The sequence below is a fragment of the Panthera leo genome, chromosome F2, assembly GCF_018350215.1.
Source record: "Panthera leo isolate Ple1 chromosome F2, P.leo_Ple1_pat1.1, whole genome shotgun sequence".
In the NCBI taxonomy this organism is placed as follows: Eukaryota; Metazoa; Chordata; class Mammalia; order Carnivora; family Felidae; genus Panthera; species Panthera leo.
The window spans coordinates 54,209,641-54,231,822 of NC_056695.1; the positions used below are offsets into that span (position 1 = coordinate 54,209,641).

The window sequence follows — 22,182 nt, forward strand, 5'->3', positions numbered from 1 at the left end:
AAAGCAAATGTGTAGCCAGTGGCTAACACTCTCCACCTTTCTCCAACACATAACTTCAAACAGCAAGTCAATTTCTTGCTACTGATCTGAAAAATAAGCACGGTATTCTTCTACACCACAGTTGCAGAGTTTTTCAAAACTTGGTCACTGATGGGACTCCTGGGTGGCTCAGTTGGTTAACCATCTGACTCAGCCTAGGTCATGATCTCTCCATTCCCGAGTTCGAGTCCCGTGTCGGGGTCTGTGCTGACAGCTCAGAGCCTGGAGCCTGTTTCGGATTCTGTGTATCCCTCTTTCTCTGCCCCTCCACTACTCACGCTCTGTCTCTGTCTCTCTCTCAAAAGTAAATAAACATTTAAAAAAAAATGTGGTCACTGGACCACAGTCATTTAACATACCTGATAAAATGCAGATTCTCAGACCATGACCAACCTAACATACTGAATCAGAATCTTGAAGAACCATAAACTTAAATTAGCCTTTCTTTTTATCAATTACTCCAAGTGATTCTGATGTGCATTACATACACTTTGAAAACCAAAGACAAAAACTGAACTAAGCAAAAAAAACTAAAACAATCCCAGACATGGGTCTTTAAAAATAAAATAATAAAAATATCCTTCTAAAGTTTGATTAAGGAAAAAGAAAGAACAGAGAAAGGAAAAACAGAAGATAATCTTAAGAGCATGAACATGCAAATTTATAGCAACAAATCTGAAAACTTAAAAAGAAATGAATGATCTTCTCTAACAAAAAAATATATTACAAAATTACCCGGAAAACAGAGTTTGACTAAACCAATTACCATAGAATAAATTGGATAGGTAATTGGAAGACTAACACTGAAAAGGACAAAGGGATAGAAGACAGGTCCAAAAAGGATCTTTATTTAACATATAAGGAATAGATCATTCCAATCTTAAATTGTTCTAGCTCCAGAAAGCTCTCCTTTAGGCCAGCAAAACTTTAATGAAATTCTGACATATTCACCAAAAAAAAAAATTAAAGAAACCACTATAATTTGTGAAAGTACAAATATTTGAAAAATAAAATATCAGAAAATAGAAGCCAATATTGTATGAAAAGAATATATTCTTACCAAAAAAGGTTTATCCCAGGAAATTAAGCAATTTAATAAATGTATCAATTTAATTCACTACATTGATAATTAACGAAAAGCATATAATCATTAACAGTAAGTGGGTGCTGAAAAGCATTTGATAAAATACAGCGGAACAGAAACCGAAGGAAGCAACTTTAAAAAAATGAAGGGGCACGTGGGTGGTTCAATCGGTTAAGTGTCTGACTTTGGCTCAGGTCATGATCTCATGGTTTGTGGATTCAAGCCCCACATAGGGCTCTGTGCTGACAGCTCAGAGCCTGGAGCTGCTTCAGATTCTATGTCTCCCTCTCTCTCTGTCCCACCCCCACTCATGCTCTGTTTCTCTCTGTCTCTCAAAAATAAATAAGTGTTAAATAAACAAACATTTAAAAAAATAAAATAAAATAATAAAGGCTATTTATCAAAACCAACAGTATTTTCTTAAGTGAATTTAAAAGCCATTATAATTAAAATCAAGAGCTAAACAAGGATACCTGCAACCCCCATTATTATTCAACATTGTTCAGAGGTTCTATCTTGTAACAGCAATAAGACAAAAATGGAATAGCAGGGGAATGTTATTTCCATGTTCAAAAACATTAGAAAAGGAGAGATAAAACTGTTTCTTGTTGCTGACGATATAATTGTACCTTTTGAAAACCTAAATGGGAGTAAGTAAAAATTACTAAATTATCAAATAAGGTGGCTGTTATTTCAATGTTTATACAATAAGCATCTAAAAAATAGCAAAACTTTATTAACAATGGGCTGAAACCTCAAAATTCTTAAGAATAAATTTAATAAAATGAGCATAAAGTCAAAGGAAAACTATAAAACTCTTACTTAAGGACATAAAAGCATACCTAAATAAATTGAAAGACATACCATGTTCTGGGGTGGAAAAAAAAATCATAAAAATACCATTTCTCTCCAAAACAATATAAATTCCCCACTGCAGGAAAAAACTGGAGATTTCTCTAATTTTAACTAGACTGACTCTGGCCACCAGGCCCAGCTAAACATAGGGGTAAAGAACTCTACTGAAAGAAAAGAGGGGAATGAGTTAGATCCCCACATATTAAAAGATGGTACCACAAACTTTTTCCTTTTGCTTGCATCTCAGAAAACAGGATCATGCCTTATACCCCTCAGACAAGAACCTAGAGGACTCCTCTCTGGGGACAACTCTCCAGCCCAGGAGATAAACCTGCAAAAACTAAAATTTGGAGCCAGGGATCCTCAAACATAGTGTCACCTCACCAGCTGAAAAAAAAAAGGTATACGGTAGGTCTTTTCCATACAAGATCTAATACATTACAAGATCTAATAAATTAATATTAGAGTGTGTATTATACACCTTTTCTTTCTTTTTTTTTTTAAATGTTTATTTATTTTTGAGAGAGAGAGAGAGTGTGAGCAGAGGAGGGGCAGAGAGAGAGGGAGACCGAATCTGGAGCAGGCTCCAGGCTCTGAGCTGTCAGCACAGAGACTAATGCGGGGCTCAAACTCACAAACTGTGAGATCATGACCCGAGCCGAAGTCAGACACTTGACCGACTGAGCCACCAGGCGCCCCTATTATACTGAATAATTCAAGGACCTTAGCTAAACAGAGAATGCATATGAAGTGCTCAAAGAGTTCAAGGATGAGATGATAAATGAGAACTATGAAAGAAAGCAACTTCTTGAAAGGAAACTTTCAAGCCCTGTGTTCTAAATTATGATACCTTATTGCTTGTCAATAAAAATTAAAAACAAAAACTTCCTAATTTTATCAGGAAGCTAAACAAACTTAAATATACATTATACATATGGAAAGGTGTATACTTTTTTGAACAAAAGAGATTGTTATTTCAATGTCAAGTTCAAACTGGGGAAGCAAGAGAAAGAAATTCAGTTGACCGTTGGACAATGAAGGTTTGAGCTGCAACAGTTCACTTATAAGTGAATGTTTTACAATTCAGTACTGTAAACCTATTTTTTCTCTTATGATTTTCTCAGTAACATTTTCTTTTCTCTAGCTTACTTTATTGTAGGAATACAGTATACAATACATACAACATATAAAATATGTGTTAATCAAGATTTCTGGTCAACAGTATGCTATTAGTTAAGTTTTGGGGGAGTCAAAACTAGTACTTTTCTATTGCACAGTGGAGGAGGGGTTTAATGCTCAGATTCCCAGTGTTGTTCAGGGTCAACTGTAGTTCATATTCTGCTGTGAATTAATAAACTGGAAGAGACTATTTTGTATGATGCAGAATTCCCAGTGCCTATGACAATGTGTAACATATAGCCGGTATTCAATAAATATGTTGAAGATTCAGTGAATAGTACAAATCAGACTATGTGACTGAGTTAGGCTCTGGAAGTCAGTATTCTTAGGGAATTTACAGATATTAGATTTGTCTTCCTAAAAAAACAAAACACAACAGAATCTAAAAAATATAAAAGCCCTTAAAGTTAAAAGACACAATAAAATACAAGTTATGCATATGTAGAGTATGGGCATGTATAATCATGTATAGGTAATAATACACTGCACATGTATGTCAGGCATTTGGCTCATATGTACAGACTATCCTAGTACATAGTGTATATAGAGTGTGTATGTATACAGTGTTTTTATTTTTAATGAGCCTATAAGTAGAGAAACTAAACTAAATAAGGAATTGTAACTAGTTATTCTAATATGTCCACAGAAGCTAGCAAATAGGTCAGGAAAAGGGATCAAAGACATATTAGTCTTTGTCCAGATTCCATGTCAAATAAGCACTCTTATTAAAATTACAGTATTTGAGGGGTTCCTGGTGGCTCAGTTGGTTGAGTATCCAACTTCTGCTCAGGTCATGATCTCACAGTTCCTGGGTTTGAGTCCCACATTGGGCTCTGTGCTGACAGCTCAGAGCCTGAAGCCTACTTTGGATTCTCTCTCTCTTTCTCTTTCTCTCTCGCTCTCTCTCTCTCTCTCTCTCTCACTCACTCTCACTCTCTCTCTGCCCCTCCCCCACTTGTGCGCATGTGCACTTTCTCTCAAAAGTAAATAAACACCAAAAAAATTTTTTTAATAAAATTTTTTTAATTTACAGTATTTGATTTCCTTTGAAAACTTTCCAATGGGAGAAGAAAACTATATTGACCAGTCCACACTGCTTATAGGATTTCAAATGCTACCATTAAACTTTCTTTCCACATTTCCAATCAATCTTGTGATTTAAATTGGAAATTAGTATCCCAAATCACAGTTATCAACAAGTAAACTGATAAAACCAAGCTTCTGGCCCAAAACTGTGACCCTACCATATCCTCTCCCAGCCAAGCATAGTACAAAAATGAATCAAAGAATCAATTATCTTTTTAATATTTCTCTTGGCTTAACACATGACTGTTCCTCCCTCCCTTCACACCCTGGCTTCTGCTCACCTTGCCATCCTCATCTCCAACCAAAGCCTGCATACATACTATTTTGGTCCTTCCATACATACACTGTGTTTTAGCAAACCAATCTAGAGTGCCTGTAGTGCACACATGTGCCTGTGGAAGTTTGCTGAATGTGCCTTTTAAGTCATGTGCAGACACAGCTGCCTCAATCTGCATGGCAAATTAACTGATCCTTCAAAATTCTGTTAAAGTGACAACTCCTCTGAAACTTCTTGGAACACTTCATCTCTCAACATTTATCATTTCCTCCTCTGTACTAGGTCTGCATCTTATCCCTACTTCCACTGTTACATGTTATCAATTTATTTGTGTATGTGGCTACTAAGCATAATAGCATTCAATAAATGTTTGCTGAGGAATATATATAAAGTATATATTTGTAACATATAATAGATATTTATACGTATAATAAAAATATATAACTAAGTATATATAATATAGAAGTAAATATTTATTATTCAGTAAAGTTATTTATCTCAATAAACCAGACTCATACCTGAACCCAGAGAAGAAATAAGAAGAGGAAGATCCTATCAAGAATGAAAAGACAACTACAAAGGATAAGAACAAGCTTTAAACAGTTGTTGTTATTTCAACAAACATACTGACCAAATCTTCTGCTTGATGGCAGGATTATAGAAAAATAAGAAAAACCCAGGGCCTAGACCAAGGGTTGGCAAACTATAGTCAATGAGCTTGGAATGCAGTCACATTCATTCATTTACATATCGTCTAACGCTGTTCTCACACTACCACACCAAAACCGAGCAGTTGTGACATAAGACTGTCTAACCTACAAACTGTACAATATTTATTATTTGGCCCTATGCAGAAAAAGTCTTGCAAACCTCTGGCCTAGAAGGAATTAAAAGTCCACATAGATCTGAGAGCCAATGGTTTGAATATTCCCAGAGGAGCAAAGTGAGGATGTCAGGGAAAGCTTAATAGAAGAGATGGTTTGCTAGGTCTTAAGTAAAGACCGGGAAGCAACCTGGCAAGAACTAAGAAAAAATGTTCCAGGTAGAGTTAATCACATGAAAAATGAGCAGAGGACAACAGGATACAGGGCATGTCTCAGTAACTGCAAGAGTTGGTATTGCTAGAGACTAGTGTACAAAATGGCAAAACACAAGGTTGGAGAGAAGAGCACAATAAACTGTATATACCAATGAGGAGTTTGTATTTTAAAAATAGATCACTTTGTGTTTACACTTGCTAAAAAAAAGAAAAAACAGACATACAGAAAAAACAAACTACCTCTGGAAGGACACACCGGACTCTAATAAAAAGAATTTACAAGAAAACACAAATAAATGGAAAGATATTCCATTCTCATGGATTGGAAGAATCAATATTGTTAAAATGTCTATACTACCCAAAGCAATCTACAGATTCAACGCAATCCCAATTAAAACTCCAATGGCATTTTTCACAGAAATACAACAATCCTCAAATTTGTATGGAACTACAAAAGACCTCAAAAAACTAAAGCAATCTTGAGAAAGAAGGAACAAAGCTGGAGGCATCATGCTTCCTGATTTCAAAATACTTTACAAAGCTACAATCATCAAAACAGTATGGAAGTGGAGGTCAATGAGACAGAACAGAGTCCAGCAATAAAATCACACATATATGATCAATTAATTTACAATGAAAGAGCCAAGAGTATACATTAGGGAAAAGACAGCCTTTTCAATAAATGGTCTTCAAAAAACCGGACAGCCACATGCAAAAGAATGAAACTGGACCCCTATATCATACACAAAAATAAACTGGATTAAAGACTTGAATGTAACCTGAAGCCATAAAACTCCCAAAAGAGAACATAAGTGGTAAACTCCTTGACATTGGTCTTAGCAACGATTTTTTGAATCTGACACCAAAAGCAAAGGCAACAAAAACAAAAATAAATGAGTGGAACTACATCAAACTAAACAGCTTCTGCAAAGCAAAGGAAATGATCAACAAAATGAAAAGTCAACCTAGGGAATGAGAGAAAATATTTGCAAATCATAGGGTATCAAAATATATAAAGAACTTATACAATAGCAACCCACCCTCCCCCCCAAAAAAAATCCACAAAAAATCTGATTAAAAAATGGGAGTGGTGCCTGGGTGGCTCAGTCGGTTAAGCGTCCAACTCTGGATTTCAGCTCAGGTCATGATCTCCCAGTTTGTGAGTTTGAACCCCGCATCAGGCTCTGCGTTGACAGCACAGAGTCTGCTTTGGATTCTCTCTCTGCCCCTCCCCTGCTCTGCTCTCTCTCAAAATAAATAAATAAACATGCTTAAAAAATGGGCAGAGCATCTGAGCATTTTTCCAAAGAAGACCTAGAGACAGCCAACAACTATATGAAAACTTGCTTGATATCACTCATCATCAGAGAAATGCAGATCAAAACCACAATGAGATTACCACTGCATACCTACCAGAATGGTTATTATCAAAAAGACAAGAAGTAACAAGTGTTGGAAAAGATGTGGAGAAAAGGAAATTCTCATGTACTGCTGGTGGGAATGTAAACTGGTGCAGCCACTATGGAAAACAGTATGAAGGTTTCTCAAAAAGTAAAAATAGAACTACCCTATGACCCAGTGATTCCACTTCTGGATATTTATCCCAAGAAAATAAAAACACTAACTTGAAAAGATACATGTATCCTTATGTTCACTGCAGCATTATTTACAATAGTCAAAAAACAAACAAAAAACCTAAGTGTCCATCAATAGATGAATGGGTAAAGGAAATGTGTCATTATATAAAAAGTGGAATATTTTATTTAGCCATAAAAAGGAATGAAACTTGCCCTTGGCGACAATATGGACGGTCCTTAAGGGCATCTTGCTAAGTGACATAAATCAGAAAAGACAAATAACCTATTAATCTTACATGTGGAATAAAAAAAAATTCAATCCATGATTCTGTAGATGCAATGTAGAGGTGTGCTAGAAAGAGCAGAGAGCAGTTAGGAAGCTATTATCATTCTACTGACCGTTTAAAGCAAATACATTAACAATCTATTGTGGAATTTACAACATATGAAGTAAAATATAGGACAAAAATAGCTTGAAGGGTAAAAGGGAAATAGAAGGAATTACTACCATAAAGTTTTAGTGTTAGAGGCAGACTATTACCATTTAAGGATGAATACTACAATCTCTACATTAACCATTAAAAAAAAAATAATAGTACAAACAGGTTTAGATAAAAAGCCAAGAGAAAATTAAATGGAATTTTAAGAAAATTTGACTAATTCTAAAACAGGTAGGAACAAAGGGATAAAGAACAAAGAACAGATGGGACAAACTGAAAAGACAGGAAAATGGTAACATAAACCCAACCATATCAGTAATTACATTAAATATAAATGTCCTAAGCCCTTCATTTAAAGGACAGATTGTCATGCTAGATACAAAACAAGACCCAACTATATGTTGTTTATAAGAGACACATTTTAAAAATAACAACACTGTCATGTTAGGATGGTTGAGTGGTCTAAGGCATCAGACTAAAAACAACAACACTGATAAAGTGAAAGAAAAAAGACAGAAAAAGATGAACACTACTAATAAAAAAAGCTATCACACTATATTAATATTGGAAGATTTCAAGACAAACAAAAATCATTCCCAGAGTCTAGAGATAAAAAGGGCATTTCATAATGCTAAAAGGACAAATCCATAGCAGACAAAATGTTTGTGCCTCAATTAGCATGATTAAAAATACATAAAGCAAGAATTAAAAGAAAAAATAAACAAATTCACTGTCATAGTCAGAGTTAATACTTCACATTAGAAAAAGCAGACATGAACAGTTACATTAATATTGATTTATAAAATCCATTAGAATTGTTGCTCATTGGTGGGTGTGGAGGGGAATAATAAGTGATAAGAACAAAGGGAAAAATTAAAATTGAATTAAACAGAACAGAGCTTTATATAGATTAACAATAGGATTCCATAGATTAAAGATATGTGTACCTCAATTCTCTGGATATCAGATTTTTTTTTTTTTATATTTGTTTATTTTTGAGAGACAGAGAGAGACAGTGCTAGCAAGGGAGGGGCAAAAGAGAGAGAGAGAGAGAGAGAGAGAGAGACAGAATCAGAAGCAGGCTCCAGGCTCTGAGCTGACCTGAGCCAAAGTCGGACGCTTAACCAACTGAGCCACCCAGGTGCCCCTGGACATCAGATTAAAAATGAAAATTAAGAATCAGATTTATTGGAAAATCCTCTTATTACAGGTATTTTTCTTACCAGCATCACTGTTAAATTCATAACTCTTCCAAGGTTATCAATGTAGTAGACGCTGTCTTGATACCATGAATCACTGTGTAGGTAATTATACATTCCAAAAGCATGCATGTGTTCCAGTGTATATTGATCATCTCGAAGTTTTACTTCTGCCACAGCTGAAATACAAGAAGAATAAACATAAATACAGGTTTCACTTTTGATTATTTCTTTCTGCAGAATGCTCAAAAGGTGAAGAAATCACAGAATGCTAATCACAAAGGCTTTAAGAACAAATTCACTATATTATTTATTCTAAAACAATTTTTAGACACCCAATAGGCACTGTGTGTAGAGGATAAACAATGAATCAAACTGGCATGATCCCTGACAGTGGCCATAAGAGATAGGGTTTTTCATGCCATAACATCTTTTCTTTTAGGCACCTCTTCCTTATAATTATGAATAAAAAGAATGGGGAAATTCTAAAATTGGAGGATTTCCTGTCTCTGGGGCAAATATTAAGTCCATTTTATGTAGAGTTTTTATAGTTTTTAAAATGCTTTCACCTCTATATCTCTATATCTCATTTCTTTCATCTCTATATCTCATTAATTTTTTTTTACCACACATTAAGAAATAGAGAATGTTTTCATTATTTTGTTTCATAATTATGGAAATAAATGTAAGAACAAATGGTGATTTCTCCAATGTTTTATCAAATTTTTCCCAAGAGTACAGAACAAAATATTCTACCTGGACTAGAAACGAGGCTTCCTGAAGAACAGTGTTTTGCACTGGGCATTAAGCGATTTCCATAACTTTATTTTACTTTTCTCCACCTTTATTGTGATATAATTGGCATATTACACTGTGTAAGTTTAAAGTGTATAACATAATATACTTTATATACGAACATATTGTGAAATGATTAGCATAGTAAGTTTACTTAACACATCATCCGTCACCTAGTTATTTTTTTCTTGTGATGAGAACTTTTAAGATCCACTCTCTTTACTATTTCCATAATTTTATTCGGCTAAATGTAATCTCACTCTACCTTCCTTCACATGCAGATAGGAACCCTTACCACTCAGGGCTGCCCATGACGTAGAATTAATTTCTGCTCTGACAGAAAATATAAAAGTAAACTATGCTGGGCCAATACCTTACCTTAATATAAAACTCAACTTACTGTATTCTAATTTCAAGTGTTTTCTTTTTTTTTTCCATAATGTTCATCTGTTCCTACTTCTATTACCTGCTTTGAGGCCTGGCCGACTTATATTTATTCTCTGATTCATTCAGCAATAATTCAATAGGCACCAATGACACAATGATGAGCAAAGAGCACAGAATCTACCTCTTCAGCACTCATGATTCAGTAAGGAAATGGACATTAGTCAAATAATTCATAAGTAAATATATAATGAAACTGCAATAAATGTTTGGAAGAAAAAGTTACTGGGTACCATAACACTGGGCACTGATCTGTGGAGGAGGCGAATTAATGAAAGCTTTCAGAAATATGACCCACGCTAGAAAGGATATAAGGTAAAGTTAACTTATGAAGAAATATATCTACACACACACACACACACACACACACACACACACCCCTACTTATCATAGGCAGAAGGAAAAGCAGACAAAAGCAGGAGGAAAAATTTGTGTTCAAAGAAACAAAAGATGGCTAACTACAAAGCACCATGGAGAACTGTACAAGAAAAGGCTACAGATAAACAGCTAGGGAACTAGGAAGGAATTGGATCATGAAAGACCTTGTCTTTATCGGTAAACTTAATGTAATTCATTTAAGAGTTTTTAAGCAGAAGAGTAAAGTTCAGATTCAAATTTATAAAAGATTACTTATAAGTACAATATGTAACACAGACGAAAGCAAAGCAAGGTAAAATCCACTGTGAATATTAATAAAGGGAAATCTCACTAGAAGTACAGAAAGAAGGGAGGCCAGAAGGGGGAACCCCCACCACTCAACATCAGTTACAGGAAGAACTGGCAACTGCAGACCACAACAGAAGAATATTCAATAGAAGAATCTTCAATTACAGGCCCCAACAGGGAAAAGATATACACTGCATCTCCTACAAGAAGCGGGACTACTCCTGTAACATAGCTAATGAGAAATCAACATTACCCTGTAGTTTTGCTGTTCTCCAATGACTTTCTTTTATTCAAAACAATTCTTCCCAACTTCCTCCTCCTTCTCCATAAAATAACATTCTTCTCCTTTGTTTGCTGGACTTGCCGATGGTTTTGCCAAAGTTTGCATGTCCCGAATTACAATTCTCTAATAATCCCAAATAAACCCATTCTGCTGATAAAATAACTTGGGTTTTTTTCTTCAATTTTTTTTAAAGTTCATTTATTTTTGAGACAGAGACAGAGCATGAGTGGGGGAAGGGAAGAGAGAGAGAGGGAGACACAGAATCTGAAGCAGGTTCCAGGCTCTGAGCTGTCAGCTTAGAGCTCAACACGGGGCTCGAACTTAAAAACTGAGAGTTCATGACCTGAGAGGAAGTCGGATGCTTAACTGACCAAACCACCAGGTGCCCCGGGTGTTTTATTTTCAAGGTTTATGCCATAAAATCATTATAAATTTAGTTATGGATTTGATGAAGGTTGAGGAAATTGCTATTATATGATTCAAGGAAGTATTTATTTTATAAGGAACAGTTAGAAGTACATATTCCACTGATTAGGAGGGAAACAATCACCAATTCTTGGTTTTCTAGCACCACTGTGTGGATGAAACTCAATACTGCAAGAAATGTACATGGTAAAATAATGGCCCAAAGCAATAATACTAGACAATGACACGACAAATACATTTACTTCATATCTGTGCCAAAGCCCCCGGGCAATCCCAAACAAGAGGCTTCTTAGCCCTCTGCCTTATTACAACCTCTCATCTGTGAACATAAGGATCTGGAAAACTATTATTAGATGACTATGATATAGTCTAAGTCTTTTGTTGTTGCATTCTGACAAGATAATTTATGTAAGTTATTTGGACACAGAAATGAGGATTGGGCATATTACATACTTAATAGTTTGTAAAAGCTGTTAGTATATAGAAAAAAGCTGCATCTCTGGCCTCAAATGAGAAAGGTGAAGTTATCATTGCATTTTTCATGTCAACCACCTTGAGTTTATAAAAGGAGAGGCAGAGTAATTGAAAGGCAAAAGCAGTGGAAAGCCTCCCAAGAAAGGAGGGGGAAAGCAAGGAGTATTAAATCTCTGCTGGGTTCGTGGAAATAGTGGAAGGGGAACCTCTTTAACAGAAGGCTAAGAGGCCAGAGTAGTAAAAATTTTATTATTTATTATTATCTTGCATTAGAAATAAAAGAGCTTTGCTAAAAATTCCTTCTCTTTCAGTCTTTTAAAAAGAACTTAGGGCCTGACAAGAAGAAAATTTCCCTTAATCTTTACCTAAATTTCTTTTTTTTTATGTTTTTATTTTATTTTTGAGACACACAGTGAGAGCGGGGGAGGGGCAGAGAGAGAGGGACAGAGTCTGAAGCAGGCTCCAGGATCTGAGCTGTCAGCATAGAGCCCAACGTGGGGCTTGAACTCACAGACTGCGAGATCATGACCTGAGCCGAAGTCAGGCACCCAATCGACTGAGCCACCCAGGGGCCCCATCTTTACCTAAATTTCTTACAAAACCTGTATGAAACCTCAAAAACCTGTATTTCTCATTCATAAATTATGTACTGAATATCTACTATGTGTACTGTGCTTGGCAGTGGATATAACACTAGTAAGTATAAAACAGACATGATCCTTGTAATGGCGTTAACAATGGTTACAATTACTGCTTCTTGTCCTTTCAAAATACACTACTACATTGAACCACGTGAAATTGCCAATATTCAACTCTTTTGACCCAATTAAATATGATTCATTCTAATACCGATAGAAGCAAAGTATAGTACTTTTAAAAAAGCAGGGGTAAAGGCAAAGAACATTAAATGTTAACTTACGGAGGTCACTTCTTAGATTATTTATCTTTTAATCATACCCAATGAATTAAGTCTTCTGGCCAAGTTACTTACTGAGTTTGCTATTTGTGTATAAAAAAAGATAAAAATGCAAAAAAAAAAAACAAAAAAACAAAAAAAAAAAAGAGTACAGTAGCCCCCCAGCCCACTCCCCTTATCTGCAAGGCATACGTCCTAAGATCCCCAGTGGATGCTTAAAATCAGATACTGATCCCTATATATATTGTTTTTTCCTATACATACATACGAATAATAAAGTTTAATTTGTAAATTAGGCCTAGTCAGAAATTAATAACTAATAATAAAATAAAGCAATTGTAACAATATACTATCATAAAAGCTACATGAATGTGGTCTCTCTCTCAAAATATCTTATTGTACTGTACTCACCCTTCTTCTTGTGATGACTTGAGATGATAACATGCCTGTATGATCAGATGAAGTGATGTGAATGACACAGGCACTGTGATATAGTGTTAGGCTACTGCTGATCTTCTGACAGTATGTCAGAAGGAGGATCGTCTCTGCTTCTACACTGCAGTTGACATGGGTAACTGAAACTGTAGAGAGCAAAACTAAAACTGTAACTACTGTGCAAGTCTGTATCATGAATTCTGAAGCAAGATTTATGGAACACAGCAGAAATAGAATTCAGAGCATTGTTCCCACTAACCTATTTTATACAATGTTTCTGCAAAAATTAACACAGTCATCTACCACTCTTCCCCATATTTTCCACCCTAAGAGCAGATATCAATTTTACAGTAAACTCTACATAAATCCAATGGTGACATAGCTCTTTTCTTCCTTTAGTCCAACTATAGCCTAAATCTTCACCGGCTTCTATTCTCCCTCCCCTGAAGAAATAGCCCATAGATCATTAGAAAAGGCATGAGCTTTGGAGTCTGATTTGCCAGTGTCAAGTGGCTTTATTAAGTTACTAGCCTTTCCACCCCATCTCCTCATCTGTAATGAAAATCAATAATACTTGTCCTATGAAATTAGTAACAAGCTTAACTTTAAACATGTAAATGGTATTCTAAACAAATACCATACTTTTTATATGGTACATATGAAGAAAGAAAAGTGTGATTTTCCTATTTCTCTTCTGCTGTCCAAGGTTAATTCTCACATGGTTGCTTATTATTCCATTCTCTTCTACCTCTTCTAGAATTAGAGAGAAGTTTTGGACACTCACACAAGGCTCAGAACTGTGACTGTTACCAACAGGTAGAATGGAGAAAACACCTAATTCACGGGATAATGGGTAGAATACAAAGAAAAGTACTGTCTCAGTAGTGGGGAATAATTAGCCCTTGACTGAGCATTGCTCCAGACCAGTGTAACAAATCATTAAAAAGACTAAATGAGGGGCGCCTGGGTGGCTCAGTCGGTTAAGCCTCCGACTTCAGCTCAGGTCACGATCTTGCGGTCCGTGAGTTCGAGCCCCGCGTTGGGCTCTGGGCTGATGGCTCAGAGCCTGGAGCCTGCTTCCGATTCTGTGTCTCCCTCTCTCTCTGCCCCTCCCCCATTCATGCTCTGTCTCTCTCTGTCTCAAAAATAAATAAAACCTTAAAAAAAAAAATTAAAAAAAAAAGACTAAATGAAATTAATGTTTCCAGTAACTCAACTGTAACCCAGAATCAAGTTCAAGAAGATTTAGAAGAATATAAATCTATTCTCCAGCCAACAAGGTAAAATTCACAATTTCTAGTGTCCAAATGTTACTCGGCAAAGAGGAAAAAAAAAAAAAAACAAACCACAATGAAGAGAATAATCAATCAACAGAAGCTCAACATAACTGATACATAAGTTATAATTAGCAGAATAGAACACTGAGTTATTATATTAAAGTACATTCCATTGTCCAAAACAACAAAGACAAAAAAGATGTAAAACGTACATTCCATACATTAAAAACAGACGTGAAAAATGTAAAAGATGAAAACTACAACATCTATGATGAAAAATACACATGATGGGAATAACAACAAATCAGACACTGCAAAACAACAGTGAAGCTAAAGGCATGAAAATATAAATTATCCAGAATAAAGTAGAGGAAAAAAAAGAATGCAAAAAACACACAAAAATCAAGAGCACTGATAACCTGGGGTCAATTTCCAGCAATCTAAAAATGGGCAACTGGGGGTGTGTGGGTGGCTTAGTCGGTTAAATGTCTGACTCTCAATCTCAGCTCAGTCAGGATGTCACAGTCCATGGGATCAAGCCCTGTGTCAGGCTCTGTGCTGTTAGCCCAGAGCTTGCTTGAGATTCTCTCTCCCCCCTCTATGCCCCTTCTCTGTGTTCTCTCTCTCTCTCTCTCTCTCTCAAAAATAAATTTCAAAAAAATAAAAATAAAAGATACAAATGGGCAACTGGATTCCTTAAAATAAAGAAGAGGAAGAAAAAAAAAATAATGGCTGGACATTTTACAAACTTGAAAACTATAAACCCACAGATCTAGACAGACCAACAAACTCAAAAGCACAACATTCATGAAGAAAAAAAACCACAGCAAGGTAACGTAATCAAACTGCTCAAAAGCAATGCAAAAGAGAAAAAACACATGTCATGTATAAAAGAATAAAGATGGGAAAACACCGGCTTTCTCATCAGAACCAATAAAAGCTAGAAGAGAGTGGGGCAACATCTTTAAAGTACATTTGACTTTTGAATGACACGGGTAAGGGACACTGACCCTAGCACCTCGAAAATCCACATATAACTTTTTGACTCCCTGTAAACTTAACTACTAATAGCCTTCTGTTGACCAGAAATCTTACCAATAGCACAGTTAACACATATTCTGTATATGCAGTATATACTGTGGTCTTAAAATAAACTAGAAAAAACAAAATACTATTAAGAAAATCATAAGGAAAACACAGTTACAGTCCTCCACTATATTTACTGAAAAAAGTCCACATATAAATGGGCCTGCATATTTCAAACCTACATTATTCAAGGGTCAAATGTACTGAAAGAAGAAAAGGTATAAACCTAGAATCCTACATATGGCAAAAATGTCTTTTGAAAATACAAATTCAATAGCATAAAGGCCAGGAGGAAAGAAACAGAAGTATACTATTTTAGGGTCTTATATTATGAGCAAAGTGCAACATCATTTGAACATACCATGCAGTAAATTAAAGATGTATTATATTGGGGCACCTGGATGGCTTAGTCAGTTAAGCATCTGACTGTTGGTTTCCACTCAGGTGCTGATCTCATGACTCATGAGTTTGAGCCCCACATTGGGCTCTGCACTGGCAGCACAGAGCCTGCTTGAGACTCTCTGTCTCTCCTTCTCTTTGCTCCTCCCTGACTTGCATTCTATCTCTCAAAAATAAATAAACATTAAAAAAAATCTTTAAAGATGTATACCATTAACTCTAAAGCAACTAGTAAAATACAAAGAGCGATAGCTAGTAAACCAAGAAATGTGATAACAATGAATTCTTAAGAAAATACTCAACCCAGGGGCGCCTGGGTGGCTCAGTCAGTTAAGTGTCTGACTTGGGCTCAGCTCATGATCTCACAGCTGGTGAGTTCAAGCCCTGCGTCCAGCTCTGTGCTGACAGCTCAGAACCTGGAGCCTGCTTCTGATTCTGTGTGTGTGTCTCTCTCTCTGAACCTCTCCTGCTTGTGTTCTGTCTCTCTCTCTCAAAAAGAAATAAACATTTAAAAAATTTTAGAAAAGAAAAAAAAAGAAAATACTCAACCCAAAAGAAGGAAGAAAAATGGAAATGGACAAAATGAAAAAAAAAAAGGAAAATTCCATTTTCCCAGAGTAGATAATACAAACAGAACACCACTAGCAAGATGAAAGATCAAACTAAAAAAAAATCAATAATCACATCAAATATAAACAGCATAATGAAAAGGTAGAGATTGTCAGGCTGAATAAAGAAACAAGACTCAACTATTTCTGCCAGTAAGAAATACATGTTAGATACTAAAACACAAAAGGTTAAAAGTTAAAAGGTGGAAACAAATACACACATTATGGTAATATTTAGCAAAAGAGCTGGAGTGAGGACATAATAATCAATAGTGTTTATGCAACATAACAGAGCTTCAAAATATATGAAGTAAAAATGAACAGAACTGCAAGAAAAAAGAAAAATCTACAATCGTAGTCAGAGATTTCAATATCCTTCTCTTACGCAGGCACGAGGTAAAAGTAATTATGCTGAGTAAAAGAAACAAGACAAAAAAGAATACATACTGTGTAATTCCATGTATATAAAACTCTAGAAAATGCACACTAATTTATAGCAACAGAGAACTAGCAGCAGTTGCTTAGGGACTGAAGGGGTATGTGGAGGAACAGAGTGCTAGTAACAGAAGGGCACAGGAAGTGCCTATTTTAAGTAGAGGAAGATCTGTATAAAATAGATGCCTAGAGGGGTGTCTGGGTGGTCAGTCGGTTAAGCATCCGACTCTTGGTTTCAGCTCAGGTCATGATCTCACCGTTTCATGAGTTCAAGTCCCAAGTTGCGCTCTGTGCTGGCATCACAGAGCTTGCTTGGGATTCTCTCTCTCCCTCCCCCCACTCATGCTCTCTGTCAAATAAATAAATAAACTTTATAAAACTTTTTGCTTGTTCTTTAGCATAGAAAAACACAAACTGGAACGCCTGGGTGGCTCAGTCACTTAAGTGCCTGACTCTTGATCTCAGCTCAGGCCATGATCTCATGGGTTCATCTCATCAAGCCTGCGTTTGGCTCTGTGCTGACAGCATGGAGCCTGCTTGCGATTCTCTCTCTCCCTCTCTTTCTCTCTCTCTCTCTCTCTCTCTCTGCCCCTCCCCTGTCATGCTCTCTCTCTCTTTCAAAATAAATAAAATTTGGGGAGAAAAAGAAAAACACAAACTGACAGTTGTACTGTTTATATAGCAAAGGGAACTTTAGAACAATTTGCTAGTATTATTTAAAATAAGAGAATAAAAATAAGCCAGTACTAAAACTCCTCAAGATGAGAGCACATCTTCAACCTCAGATTCTAAATGCAAAGCTTCACACACCATCCACTAATGTTTTTGCTGAAATAATGTAAACTCCTTGGGTAGTATAAAAGAAATCAAGTTGCCAAGAGGAGCTCCTCAATCATACCTCACCATCTCCAGAAATGACAATTTTTAAACAAACTAATCTCGGGGCACCTGGGTGGCTCAGTTGGTTAAGCGTCCGACTCATCATTTTGGCTCAGGTTCGACGCTCAAGGTTTCATGGGTTTGAGCCCCACGCAGGCTCTGTGCTGACAGTGCAGAGCCTGCTTGGGATTCTCTGCCTCTCTCTCTCTCTCTCTCGTTCTCTCTCTCTCTCTCTCTGTGCCCCTCCCCAACTCACGCTATCTCTGTCCCTCTCAAAATAAATAAACTTAAAAAAATAAAAGAATTAACCTCTTCATCATCATTCTTAGGTAGTAATTTTTTATTTTTAAATATTTATTCATCTTTTTTTTGAGAGAGAGACAGATACAGAGCATAAGTGGGGCAGGAGCAGAGAAACAGGGAGACACAGATTCTGAAGCAGGCTCCAGGCTCTGAGCTGTCAGCACAGAGCCCGACGTGGGGCTCGAATCCACAAACCATGAGATCATGACCTGAGCAGAAGTTGGATGTTTAACACACTGAGCCATGCAGGTACCCCACCAGGTAGTAATTCTTAATGCAAGCCCCTCACATAAACTATGGCAAAAGCCTCCAAACTGGTCTCCCTGTCTCTATTCCTCCAATCTCCCAAATTCGGCTGCCACAGATCCTTTTTTTTTTTTTTTTAAACATTTTATTATATTTTTTGAGAAACAGAGAGAGACACAGCACAAGCAGGAAAGGAGCAGACAGAGAGGGAGACAAAGAATCAGAAGCAGGCTCCAGGCTCTGAGCTGTCAGCAGAGCCCGACACGAGGCTAGAACCCACGAACCACGCAATCATGACCTGAGCCAAAGTCAGATGCTTAACTGACTGAGCAACCCAGGAGCCCCCAGCCTCCACAGATGCTAAGAGTAAACCACTCAATCTCTAAATCTATCTGCTTTCTACTCTTAAAACCCTAAATGGCAGCTCATCACCACCTCCAATTGTGCATCCTAAACACAGATTCCAATACCAAAAATGGTGAAAAAAGGAAAAAACAATGACAACTTAGGAACTCGTTAATAAAGTTAATGTATTCAATTTAGAGGACTATTGTGAGAGTTTGCTTCCTGTTTTTTTGATGTTCAAATATCCTTTTACTTATGAAAGAATGGGTGAGGACATCACCGTGTTTAAGAAACATCTCCACTTAGGATGTATTATGCTAAGCTAAACAAGTCAGTCAGAGGAAGACAAATACCACACCATTTCACTCATATGTGGAATTTAAGAAACAAAACAGATAACATGGGAAGAGGGGGGAAAAAAGGGGGGCAAACCATAAGAGATTTTTAACTATAGAGAACAAACTAAGGGTTGATTGGGGTGGGGGGGGGTGGATGGGAAGGATGGGCTAGATGGATGATGGGTATTGAGGAGGGCACTTGTGATGAACACTGGGTGACATGTAAGTGATGAATCACTAAATTCTACTCCTGAAACCAATATTACACTAGAATTTAAATAAACACTTGAAACAAACAAAAGAAACATCTCCACTTAACAAGTTAAAAAGTTGGCAAATCTTTGACAGCTGAACTTTATTTTTATCTATTTTTTTTTTTAATCTTCATTTTTGGGAGAGAGAGAGAGAGACAGAGTGTGAGCAGGGGAGGAGCAGAAAGAGAGGGAGACACAGAATCCGAAGCAGGCTCCAGGCCCTGAACTGTCAGCACAGAGCCTGACGTGGGGCCCAAACTCAGGTACCGTGAGATCATGACCTGAGCTGAAGTTGGACGCTCAACCGACTGAGCCACCCAGACGCCCCCTGAACTTTATTTTTAATTGTAAAAGCCCATGAAAAGAAATACTGACTTAGACACACCAGAGGTGTAAAGTCCACAAAACAAACAGTGCCCTCATCTATCTTTCTAACTCATCTCTCATTCCCCAGATTTTTTCCTCCAGCAATACAGGACTGCAGCAGTGTCCTACACAAAACCCAATTACTCTTTCCCTTTTTTACTCACGCTTTCTCAGGAATGGAGTCACCTCAATAACAACTTCTTTTCCTCACTCATTCAATTTATTGAGTACCTATAATCTTAAGCGTTAGGGATACAGTAGTGAAGAAAAGAGAAACATTATCTTCATGGAGTCACAGTCTAGTGGAGGAAAAAGATATCAAATAAATATAGCATTAAAAACTATGATAATACTGCTTTACAGAGAATGGAATGAAGGAGAATGAAATGGCAGGAAAGCTAGTCAATAAGCTACTATAGTTAAGGTAAAAAAATAACTGATTTGGACAAGGGTGGAGGCAAGAAGTCAAATCTTGAGCTGACTGTACTTGCTGACAGACTGAACAAGGGGATAAAAGAAATACTTCATGACTCCAATATAAGCAATTATGTAGACTTGCACTAATAGTTCCAATTTTTTATGCCTCTCTGTCTTTACTATGAGTTTGCTATACTGACTTTAAGGTTGATGATATGACTTGCTTTGACCAATGGGACAAGAGCAAACTTTTTCCTGGCAGCAGCTTATAAAAGTGCCTGTGCACTGCTGGTTTTCTCTTGGAGTAAAAAGCCTGCTAAAGAATGAGACCACATGGAGAAAACCTAACTAAGTAGAAGCCATCTGAAATAATCCTATACCAATCTATAGCCAGAGAACCCCCAAACATATGAGGAAGCCCAGCCAAGAGCAGAGCGACAAAGCAGATGCATAACTGAACAAAAATGCAGGAATAAGCCCAAGCCACGACTAGAAGAACCACCTACCTAACTTACAGACCTGTGAGCAACAATAACTGCTTACTCTTTTGAGCCCTGAATTTTGGGTGGCCTTTTCATGCATAAATTAAACATGATGGTACCATTTACTGACACAGGGTGGGAGAAGGAAAGGAAGGGAATGAAAAGAAAAACCAAGCTCATTTTATCTTACCTGAGTCAACTCTTACCTATTCTTAAAAACTCAACTTAGATATCAACTTCTCCAGGAAGCTTTCCCAGATCTCGAGGCTGGTTTGGAAAGATACTTAAGTACTAACATTGTGTTCTGTACATAGCCAGATCACTGCCTTATCAGACTGCTCTAAACTTATCTGTTTATATTTTTCTTCCCAAGTACCCAACTGCACTTTTATGTTACAGACTGTACCTCATTTATCTTGATAATATCAGCAGGTAACATAAAACAAGGTCTTGGTAGAGGTTTCTGAATTTTATAAATCAATTAATAAACACTTATCTGATAAAATTTATTAAGTCTAGATCAGTATTTCTCAAAGTGTGATGCACTCAACACGCATCAGAATCAGTAGAGGTGTGTTAAAAATGCAAATCTCTGGGCCCTTTATCTTTAACGAAAATACCATTCATTACCTTCTAAGAACAAGGATGAATATTTTGGTCAGCCTCAAATACACACAAATAGAAGTGTAGGTACTAAATCAACGTTTCCTCAAAATTTCCTAGAGATATTCTCTAAGATAGTGTCCTTAAACTGACAGCACCTATGCAACTGAAAATGCTCTGAATTGCAATGGCGTTTCTTTCTAAGAAATGAATCTCCGCCATCTGGGAGGTCCTCCAAAGTGTGGCTTCTCAACGCACACGGTTACCGAGGATGCTAGAGAGCGAAAGCGGGGCCCAGGCCGGGAAGGACAAGCGCCCAGAGGCCAGGCAGCAGTTGCGTGACGGACCCTGGAACTCGGGCCGAGCCAGGCGAAGGAGACTCCCACTGGGTTCCGGGATGGGCTTCCCTCTCCAGAGGCGGCCATCCCCGGTCCACGCTAGCCCGACGGGATATACGGAAGGTCCCGGTCGCCTTGCTTGCCCAAGACAGAAAGAAAGAAAATGAGGAAAGGGTCCGGCTGCCAGCAGCCGAAAGTGGGGAGAGTGCCGGGGGTCGCCGCCGCCTCCCACCTGCGTCAAGCTCCAGCTGGTAACAGGGCAGCGGCTCGAGGGAGAGCTTGTAACCCTCGAAGCGGGGATCCAACAGAGGTCTCTTCACGCGCAGAGAGCAATTAGCAGCCACCTCCATAGCCTTCCTAGGTCGCAGCGTGAGAATTAATAAAGCTCTTGTTGAAAGGTCCGCGCTTCGCTCGTAGCACCGAGGCTCGCAGGCGGCGTGGTTCCCATCCCAGAAAACACTGCGGTGTGGGGCGCCGTCTGGGAAATGTAGTGTCCATGCGAAAGTTGACTCTGTTGCATGCCGGGCTATGTAGTCTTTCGGAGACTTAACGCCCGCGCGACTGCAGGGTATGGACTTTCTTACCCAGAGGG

General features: G+C 37.4%; 1 protein-coding gene across 4 annotated transcripts in view; it reads right to left on the bottom strand.

The window, feature by feature from the left end:
- The window catches only part of NUDCD1 (NudC domain containing 1), a 75,470-nt gene extending 53,364 nt beyond the window's left edge, over window positions 1-22,106 (bottom strand). For 3 of the 4 annotated variants that reach the window (XM_042923598.1, XM_042923599.1, XM_042923596.1), the window contains exons 1-2: window positions 21,823-22,106; window positions 8,800-8,954 (exon numbers count right to left, since the gene is read on the bottom strand). In XM_042923598.1, coding sequence (XP_042779532.1) covers window positions 8,800-8,954; window positions 21,823-21,940 — 273 coding nt within the window. In that variant the 5' untranslated portion in view covers window positions 21,941-22,106. Of the gene's footprint in view, window positions 1-8,799; window positions 8,955-13,190; window positions 13,361-21,822 lie in introns of all 4 variants that reach the window. The other variant, XM_042923597.1, reaches the window with a different exon arrangement.
- Between the last annotated feature and the right edge of the window lie 76 nt (window positions 22,107-22,182).